This window comes from Nicotiana tabacum, chromosome 22 (genome assembly GCF_000715075.1).
Source record: "Nicotiana tabacum cultivar K326 chromosome 22, ASM71507v2, whole genome shotgun sequence".
NCBI lineage: Eukaryota > Viridiplantae > Streptophyta > Magnoliopsida > Solanales > Solanaceae > Nicotiana > Nicotiana tabacum.
The window spans coordinates 191,611,999-191,622,026 of record NC_134101.1 but is presented as its reverse complement, the minus strand read 5'-3'; the positions used below and the strand labels follow the sequence as shown (position 1 = coordinate 191,622,026).

At 35.1% G+C, this 10,028-nt stretch overlaps 1 protein-coding gene and 1 long non-coding RNA gene across 2 annotated transcripts; one reads left to right on the top strand and one right to left on the bottom strand.

Annotated features, from left to right (window-relative positions):
* The first annotated feature begins 3,573 nt into the window (after positions 1 to 3,573).
* On the top strand, positions 3,574 to 6,329 carry LOC107828307 (RING-H2 finger protein ATL70). Its single transcript, XM_016655584.2, has 2 exons — positions 3,574 to 4,350; positions 6,194 to 6,329. The coding sequence occupies exon 1, from the start codon at positions 3,801 to 3,803 to the stop codon at positions 4,320 to 4,322; it is 522 nt and encodes a 173-aa protein (XP_016511070.1). The 5' UTR covers positions 3,574 to 3,800; the 3' UTR covers positions 4,323 to 4,350; positions 6,194 to 6,329.
* Positions 6,330 to 7,920: 1,591 nt separating this feature from the next.
* Positions 7,921 to 9,668, bottom strand: LOC142176670 (uncharacterized). The gene is made up of 2 exons (XR_012705386.1): positions 9,247 to 9,668; positions 7,921 to 8,260 (listed from the first exon to the last, which is right to left on the bottom strand). It is a non-coding gene; the product is annotated as an uncharacterized LOC142176670 (long non-coding RNA).
* Between the last annotated feature and the right edge of the window lie 360 nt (positions 9,669 to 10,028).

The window sequence follows — 10,028 nt, the reverse complement described above, 5'->3', positions numbered from 1 at the left end:
CTATTGAGCTTCGTTCATTCAGTCCTTGAGTGAAAGCTTGCACGACCCAGTCATCGGAGACTGTCGGTAACTCCATTCATTTTGATTGGAAACGGGATACAAACTCCCTCAGCATCCCGTTCTCCCTTTGCTTTATCTTGAATACGTCGGATTTCCTTGTTGCAATTTTTATGGCACCAGTATGTGCCTTCACAAACAAGTCTGCCCACATAGCAAACGAATTGATAGAGTTCGAGGGCAGGTTATGGTACCAAATCATGGCAACTTTAGACAAAGTTTTATCAAACTTTTTCAGCAAAACTGATTCAATCTCATCGTCTTCCAAATCATTCCCTTTTATGCCACAAGTGTATGTTAGTAATGTGCTCGTTGGGATTAGTGGTTCCATTGTATTTCGGGATATCTGGCATCCGAAACTTCTTCAGGATAGGCTTTGGAGTCGCACTCTGGGGGAATGGTTTTTGCACGAACTTCTTCGAGTCTAGTCCTTTTAAAACCGAAGGTGCCCCCGGTATCTGGTCGACCCTTAAGTTGTACGTTTCCACCTTTTTGTCATTTTCTTTAATTTTCTTTTCTCCAGTCTCTATCCTTTTGGCGAGCTCCTCAAGCATTTTCATGATAGTGGGGTCAGTCCCCGAGCTGTTTTTATCGGGCCTTGTTGGTTCTGTACGCCGAGTGTTTACTGGTTCGGCTGTGTTGGGGGTTCTATTCTGACTCTAAAGTTGAGCGATCGCGACTTGTTGGGCTTGCAGCATTTCAAAAATCACTTGGAGGCTGACTCCTCCTTCTTTCATCCCTCGTGTTTCCTAGCCTCCTGCTCGAGCTTCCCCGTGTGCGTTCCTTGCAGGGTCTGTGCGTGCGTCTGTGTTTAGAGCAATGTGCGATCTAATATCAACTAGCTCCACATTTGGCACTCCCTCGGGGTTTATGGGTGGTACACCGACCCCTATACCGCTATTTTCTCCAAGACGTTCATCCTCGTGAATAGGCGCATTCTGTGTTCTAGACATAATTAAGCCTGAAATCAAAGAATCTTTGACAAGAAAAAATATAAAGAATAACGTGTGTTATCAGAAAACTAGCACTAAAACAATCACTATTATCTTTAGCCCCACGGTGGGCGCCAAACTGTTATCCTCAAAAAATGGGGTAATAATTGAATGTAATTTGTGGTTTTAAAGGTATGTGATTTATTTTAATACTAGTAGATATACAAGCAGTAATAAGTTTAAATAAGAAGAATTGATGAACCAAACCAGTGTTGCAAGAACAATGAGGAACTCGAGTTCGACTTTCTTGGGGGCCTCGAGGTCAACTAAGAACAATGGAGGTATGAACAATAAAGTAAAAAGCAATAAAGCTGAAGAACCCTTTTTGAGCACGTTAAACAAGAGAAGCAGAGTTGAATATTCTATTGTAATGAATAATAATGTGTGATACAAATGATTGGGGTTCCCTTTATATAGGAAGAGAAAATCCCAATATAGTACATTCCTAATTGAGGTAAAGAATTGTATTGGTACAGATGTATAACGACATGGTATGAACCTGTACCATTTCGTATAAATCTTATCCTTTAATTTATGCCTTTGTCCACATGTCCTTGGGAAATTCCCGCTCTTTCTTGATTGCCCTCGAAAATGTACTGCCCTCGATGTAGGTCGCGTCAAGCCTTCGATCTGCTTTATCGAGGTGTGTGTCCTCCAACAGGGTCTATCCTCTACCTCGAGTCGCCCGGACTCGGACTCATAACCCAATTTGAGGCTTCGAAATCGAACTTCTTGATTTTGACCGTGTACAATATGTATCAAGATCTTCATCTCCAAAAATATATGCATATGCTCAAGAGATAATAAATAAGATACACAAGGACATAGTAAATAAAGATATGGATGTGTGTATGTTTATGATATAAAGTATGACTACGACTAAATCAAATATACTAACATCTCATGAAAAGCTCATCATGCCCAAATACGATGTCATAAGCCTAAGCATGATATCTAGCATGAATAAATAGGCTCACGTAGTATTACAATCAAATAAAATATAAGTCAAAAAGAGCACTAACCGAACACGGTATAAAGAATCCTAAAACTACCATCAAACATGGTATAGTCTTAGTTTACGTATATATGCGTGTCACCTTGTATATATGCCACATTCAAATCATGTATCATGTAATATATAAGTCTAACTTTTGGAAAGATTTTCCTCTTAAGAAGTTTAGACATGAGACTTATCTTCTTCAAGAACAACTTCAACCCTCAAATAATATTTTTCCTTTGAAATTCTCCTCCAAATATCCCAAATCTATCCAAACAATACTTAAAGAATTCAATCAATACTTTAGGACTCAATTCCAATCCAATTTTTTTTTTAATCTTTAAAGAATTTAGAAAAATTAAACAAAAATCAACGCGGACCCACATGTCCGGAATCCAAAATTGAACACAATATCTGGTAACTCATGACCTCTGAAGTCTAAATATATACTTTATTTTCAAATTCAACCTCAAATCGGCGTTTAAAATCCGAAAAGAAAATAACTACTCTTTATGGCAAAACTCCCTCTCTTTCTTCAAATTCCTTAGATTTAGGAGTGAAAATTCATGGTTATTCAATATCTTAAGTTAAATCCAAATTAGAATTACTAACCTCTAAAGTTGGACTAAAAACTCTTCAAAAATTACCTCATCCGAAAGTCTAGGTCTCATAAATGATAAAAATAAGTAAAATCCCAAACTTTGGACCTTAAATACCATGGAAATCATTCCTTATATGCGATCGTGTTTGGGTTCACGAAATCATCAAGGCCACTGGCCTGTCTCCTGCGTAGTCGCTACCACCTTCATGCGACCGCAATGTACACGCTGATGAACCTACGCAATATTGAATCTCCTCCACACGATCCCGAGGCACAATTCTCCCTCGGTCCAATTCCTTTTACATGATTGCAAGACTTCTTAATATATCATCAATAAACACTATCACAAAATAATCATTCGTACACACCCTACTTCTTAATTTGTCTTATGAGCGTAAGATGTGCCAAAGTGTAATGCTGCTTGCTTTAATAGCTATACCATTCGTTGACAGGACAATGAATTCCCAATTTGTATCATTAATTTGCTTATCGCGCTTAGAAATATTCTTTCGTTTTGTCGTTTATGCCTATTGCACGTAGGGGTTAAGAGAACGAAAGTTGTAATTAATGTCATTTAGAGTTTATAAACAAATAGACTAAGCTAGCCATCATATGCAACCTGCTAAACTTTTGGTTCATGGAACGTGCAATCACGGATCATTAAGAAGATAGAGAAGTTTCAAAGGGAGACAGAAATTTAAGTATATATAATAAACCATAACGACTTAGAAAACAACGATATAATTTATTCATAAAACATGTAACTACCAGTGGAGAAAGTTGAATAATTTGCTACCAAGAAAGACGTTACTCACATGAATCAAACGTACATGAAAAGGATAGAAAGCCAGCGAGGCAACCGTTGACATCTCCAACCTACCTCACAAGGATAAAGCACTATATATATTCACAAGAAACCTCTTCAAATACACTTTCTTTTTTCTTGCTTTATATCTTCCATTCATAGTATAATTTTTAAACTTCATTACGTTGACGTCCAAATGCATCCTCCCTTGTTTAAAACTTCTCCAATCAAACTTCCCCCTTTTATCAAATTGTCATATGTAAACCGTTGACTTCAGAATCTTTAGACCATTTCCTTTTGTTTTAACCTCATGGCTAACCAAACAAAAATCACAAACATAACAAGATCATGAATAGCACAGCAATAAGCCCTGATCCAACCGATGGGTTCCTAGGTTCGCAAAACATCGGTGGATTCGCGTATGGCATTGGAGTTTCAGTAGGGATATTGTTATTAATTACAACTATCACCTTGACATCTTACTTTTGTACAAGACATCAAACCACTGTGCCGCCACAAAAGACGAGGCAAAGGAATGAAAATAGCAACGAGGACGTTCAAGAAGTTGTGGTGGAACTGGGGCTTGATGAAGAAACCCTATTGAGTTATCCAAAGTTGTTGTATTCAGAAGCTAAGGTCAATCACAAGGATTCAACAGCGACTTGTTGCTCAATTTGTTTGGCGGATTACAAGAACAGTGACATGTTAAAGCTATTACCAGATTGTGACCATTTGTTCCACTTAAAATGCGTAGATCCATGGCTGAGGTTAAATCCAACTTGTCCTGTTTGCAGAACTTCTCCATTGCCAACACCACAATCCACTCCTCTGGCTGAAGTTGTTCCTCTGGCAACTAGACCTATTGGATGAATTAAGTTGCATCAAACTAAAGGCCTTGGTATTTCTTCTTCTATGTACACTGTAGATCAATTATCTCCTTTCTTCTCCTAAATTTTTATGTATAATATGTCATTGAAAGAAAAGCTTTCTTCTATATGGCCATTTTTTTTTCTTTTTTGAGGATTCTTTGTATATGGGTGTGCTTGGTATGAAGGAAAACTTTTTAAAAAAAAAAAAAAAACGTTCCCAGAAAAAACTTTGTCTCACTATCTAACATTCTCTAAAATTTGGACACTATTTCAAATGGACTATGAAAAACATGAGCGAAGATTGTAATTTTTTCCCTTTTAATGGAAGAATTTTTTGGTGTTTGATTGTTAAAAATGACTCAACATATTTTCCTTTGTACCAAATATTAGAGGCGGATCCAAGATTTAATGCTTATAAGTTTCTGTAACGATCTCGAGTAAATTTTTAATAGTAACTAGGTTCACATTCAAACATTTATAGATATTTAGTAAATTTTTCAAATACATTTATATTATTTGGACAAAATCTACTGGGTTCACGTGAACCTGTAGGTTGGGAGGTGGATCCGCCCCGCCAAACATCATAATTTACGTCATTTTCCCCTGTTTTTCATGAAGCTAGGTAGAGGTCAGAAATTACATTGATAGATGGTTAGGGAAGATATTTATTTGATATGTCAGTATAAGTAACTCTGAGGCTATACTGAATGCAAGCACAACCACTTTTTTCATTTGCGTCTTTTTCATCCTTTTCTGTTATCTTTTGGTGTGCAGCGATAAATCTTTGCTTCTAAGTTATTGTAAAGCTTAAAATAAAATGAGATGAGCATGTAGCTCTCTCGAGCATACAGCTGCGTGACACAAATGATTTGGCAATGATAATCCACAAATTCTGGCAGAGTGATTGAGAACAACAGGCTAAATGAAATTATTTTGAGAAAAAATCACACTTTTATATTTGTACCCAACTGCCTAAAATTTCGGATTATCCAGAACTTATTGGTAATCCACACAGAAAAACAGGTTACAGAAACATATTTTTGTTTATTCTTGTTCTTCGTTTTTGTCCCTCGTGGGGGAGGGGGACGGGAGGTTGTTGGTTTTTTCCATGAGTTAATTAGTGGCGCAATCCAATTTCAAAATTATTAAGGGTATGTTTAGAAAATTCCGTATAATTATTTGTTTGTATAATTACTAGGCTGTCTGTTTTTTGTCACTAGTACCATATTTGAATTTGATTGTAAATGTGCAATTACATAATTAAATAAAAAATCAGATTAACCTGTAAATAAGTCTTCTTTTCTGAAAAGATTTTTATGTATATAATAAATATTAAATATTATTATGTATTAAAATACATATTTCTTGTAAGAAAATATATTAAACAATTATAAAATACTAAATAATGTTATAAACAATAATTTCCATATAAATAATATTATAACTTAAAAGATAACAATGAAAATTCCAATAGCAAAGTAAAATTCTTTACCAACACATGTGAAATAAAAAAATGAAAAAAAAAAAAATAGGATAGATAAGAGGTACACTGTCGAGGAAACAAAAAGATAACATATCTGAGAGTTAGAATTTCTACCCTTAGTTGTTAGTGTTTTGATAAGCTGTATAAGGTCCAGGCTAGAGGATAGGATGCTCTGTTAAAGTTAGAGTCTGGCCAAGGAATTTTTATTTCCTTGTAAATATTTTCCATTGATATATAAATTTTAATTACTAATAAAACGTATTTTTTTCATAGTTAATATTTATTCTAAAGATTAGAATATAAAACTAGTAAAATATGAATTATTATTTTTAACAAGCCTTCCTCATAAGAAATCATTATAACAAATATGTATCCGATTAATGAATCAGCTAGCAAGGAGCCAAGGGTATGCAATAAGAAAGGGAGAAAAAAGACCATAGCTGGAGCGAAGTTGCAGACAACGTTGGAAGAAGCTTGGCGCAGAGCCCTTGCCTTAAATTTTTTCTAGATGAAAAATATATTAGAAAGAAAATAAAGATAATTGAAAGGTTGCCTTGTAATTACTCATGCAATGACACCTAATTCTTTAATCCCCTCGTTAGGGAGTGTAATTACTCCCTCCTAATACACTTATAGAATGTTTATCCAAGTTGTTTTTCGTCAAAAATGCCTTTTTTGTCTAAAGTATTTTTTTTAAAAGTTAGAGTAGTTGGCCAAGCTTTTAGAAGAAAAAAAGTGCTTTTGAGTAAAAACAGAAGTTGTTTTTGAGAAACTGAGAAAAATAGTTTCTCCTCAAAAGTATTTTTTTTTTAAAAACACTTTTGAGAAAATACACTTAGAGTCTGTTTGGTCAAGCTACCAATGTCACACCCCTTTTCTACCCCTCAAAATAATAATAATATATGTATGGGCCAAAGAGTTTTTCCAATTAAAGTGACAAAATTTGAATAGGAATTATTTTATTGTTCAGAGTCGCCACTTAGAATTGATTTTTTCGGTGTTCCAAGTCACCATTTATTTGGATCCCTAGTCAAAGGAAGGTTTGACTCTATTTTAATCGGTCCGTGAAAACAAAGTTCGGGTAAGGAATTTTGTTGACCGGGGAGAAGGTATAAGGCATTCCTCGAGTCCCGTGGTTCTAGCACGGTCACTTTATTGACTTAAATTTGGCTTGAATTAATTTTGGACAAACTGTGATTTATATTATTTTCATGTTTTACCTATCCTCTTTTATCTCTTGATTATTAGAAAAAATTAAAGAATATTTTTGAATAATAAGATGTCATAACCACACTACGCAAGCGAATGCGTGATCGACGAAATTTATTATTTAGTCATAACGGCGCTACGCAAGCGAATCCGCAGTCATGACAGACGATTGTTAGCACGTTATTTACTTTTGAAAAATTGCTGCAATTGTGTTGGAGGAAACATTAACCCTCTTTTTTTCAGAAAATTTATTAAATGTCACTACCACGCTACGCAAGCGAATCCGTGATTATGACAAAAGATTTATAAATTAATTAAAACTATTGAATATGACATGAAATTGATGAATTAACTTATTAAAAGTTAAGCGTCACGCTACACAAGTGAGTCCGTGAAGTTAAAGCGCACCTACTATTTGCCTAACGTTTAAATTAATTAAAGGGAAACTAGTTAATTAAAATAGTAGAAAAATCTGATATTATTATTATTTTTTCGAGCTTTATAGTTGGGAAAAATTATGCAAATAAATGTTGGACCAACTTTATCTATTTTAAAAGAAATGAGCCAACTTCTTGTTAAAAAAAATGGGCCAGCTTGTATGGAGCTTTTGGGCTGCTGGAATTTATTATTAAAATGGGCCAAGAAATGAATTTCAATTGGCCCAAAGCTATATAGAAGAAAAGGGGTAATTTTGTTGTTTAAAGGTAAATGGGCCAACTTTTATCTTTGATTCAATAAGGCCCAACGTTGATACAATCTTAGCTCTTTACTTAGTTTGAGTTCATGACCATTAACTACATAGTCACAATTGTATAAACGCCAACTTTACAAAAATAGCCATTTTTGCAAATCCGGCAAAATGGCCAGATTCACAAAGATATTATCACAGCATTCCTAGAAGCATATGTTGGCAGTGAAATTTCAGCAACTAAAACGAACTCATGCTATGTGTTATACACCTAAAGTCATTCATGACATACTTAGCATTGTTACTCGGATATAATAGCTTGAAAACATGCTTAAAAAATCCATAAACGACTTACATATCACATTCAAAAACTTACAACTCAATATTCAAGTATTATGAAGGACTATATTCACATTATCACATGCTTGATACATAACAATAACATACAAGCTCTTTTGTTGTCAAACTATTCATCACATCAAACACATTTAAATGGTGCAGCATGTTCAAGTTGTTCCCATTGCTGAAAATACGTACATTACGAGTCTTAAAGGATTACCTGGTAGCAAAAGAATAAACAGTAGTTCAGCAAATAAAGCAACATAAAAACAGCAGCAAAACAGCAGCAAAACCAGCAGCAAATCCGGGTTAAAACAACCCGAAAACTTAGAGAGGGAACCCAAAAACGAACTCTAAAGAGGACTTATACTTTTTTAAAAGTTTGCACTCTAAGATTCACTCTCAAAGCTCACCATTTCAGCTTACTTTTCATGTGTTCAACTGCTGAATTTTTTTTTATTTTTGTGACAAAGCAATTATAAAAAATGCCCCCTAGAAGTGTGATGGAGTCCCCCCAAAGTGAGGAAAGGGCAGCCCTTAAATAGGCAAATTTGGACAGATTTTGGTTCACCAAATGTCTGTCCGACAAAAACTGACATTGTATGCTAAACACTGTTCAAAATCTGTCCAAAGGTCAAAGGAAATCTACTATGACAGAAATAAAGAGAAAAAATATCATTTCAGCCACCTTAACTAGTAAAAGTAGGCTACTAGTACCCTATTTTGTGATAAAATAACATAAACTTCAGATTTTAACAACATCAATATCACCCTGTTGATTCAAACTAAACCAAGTATTAAAACATGTAATTAAACTTCACACATGTGTTATGAACCAATCGTAAGCAAACAAAAATTAATTATTAAACCCAAACGAAACGCACGTTATCGCTGGAGCGATTTAATAAAACCAACTAGACAAACATAATAAAAAATGGATTAAATGAAGAAACAAGATAGAAACTAACTTTAACTAAAAAAAATCAAAAAATTAATAACGGGGCAGGATTACGATTTTACCATATACTCTCAAACATTTCCTCACTACCTCACTTTAATCAACACAAAGCTATTTTACTACTTCAACAAGTGAAAAACAGAAAATTTAACATTCCAAAACTTCAAAAACTAATGCTAAAATAATTAATAATAAAAAATAAAATCTGAAAAATAAAAAATCAGCCATGAAAAAGAATAGAATTTTACCATTTTACAATTTAGTGGCCGAAAAAATGGTGGTATGCCAAAAGAGGGTGTTCGGGGAGGTCGCCGGAATTTGGCCGGATTTTGGTCGCCGGATTTTCAGGGTGAAATTGGCATCAATAGCTAGGTCTTGAGGAGCTATATCCATGATGTAGGTATTGTGGGGTAGTAGTGGTTGGAGCTTCAATAATTTGGGCAAAAAAGTGACGGAAAAGTTTCCTAGATCTAAGATTCAAGGAATTTGAAGGATTTTTGAAGGATTTGGTTTGGAGATATGGAAAGAGGAAGTTGTGGAGATTACATGGTGTGAATTTGGAGGTGTTTGGAGGTGGTCTACCGGCGGCGGCGATTTCCGGCCGGTGGCGGTGGGGCGGCGACAGCGGCTTGGGGGAGAGAGAATAGAGAGTGATGAGAGGGAAAGAAGAGAGAGGAAATAATGGGAAAATGGGGCAAATTTTTGGGGATTTTAGGCTTTAAATACCTAGGATGAAGATCAAACTAGGACCGTTGGATTAAATCAAGATGGGTGGATGAGATTGAATCTTGTCACTTAACCAAAACGACGTAGTTTCAAGACAAAACTACGTCGTTTTAAGCTCTTCTTGGCAGCCCCCTTTTGGACCGGGTTTGGGCTCTTTGGGCTCAAATTTTGGGCCAATTTTGGCACAATTTTAATTAAATTACACTAGCCCAAACCCTACCCCATTTATCAAACCATTACTCAACTCTTAAAACCTATACATACACAAATAAGAACAAACACACACACACACACACATACATAT

Excerpts from the sequence above, each read along its gene's own strand:
- LOC107828307 (XM_016655584.2), top strand. The coding sequence starts at position 3,801 with ATGAATAGCACAGCAATAAGCCCTGATCCAACCGATGGGTTCCTAGGT.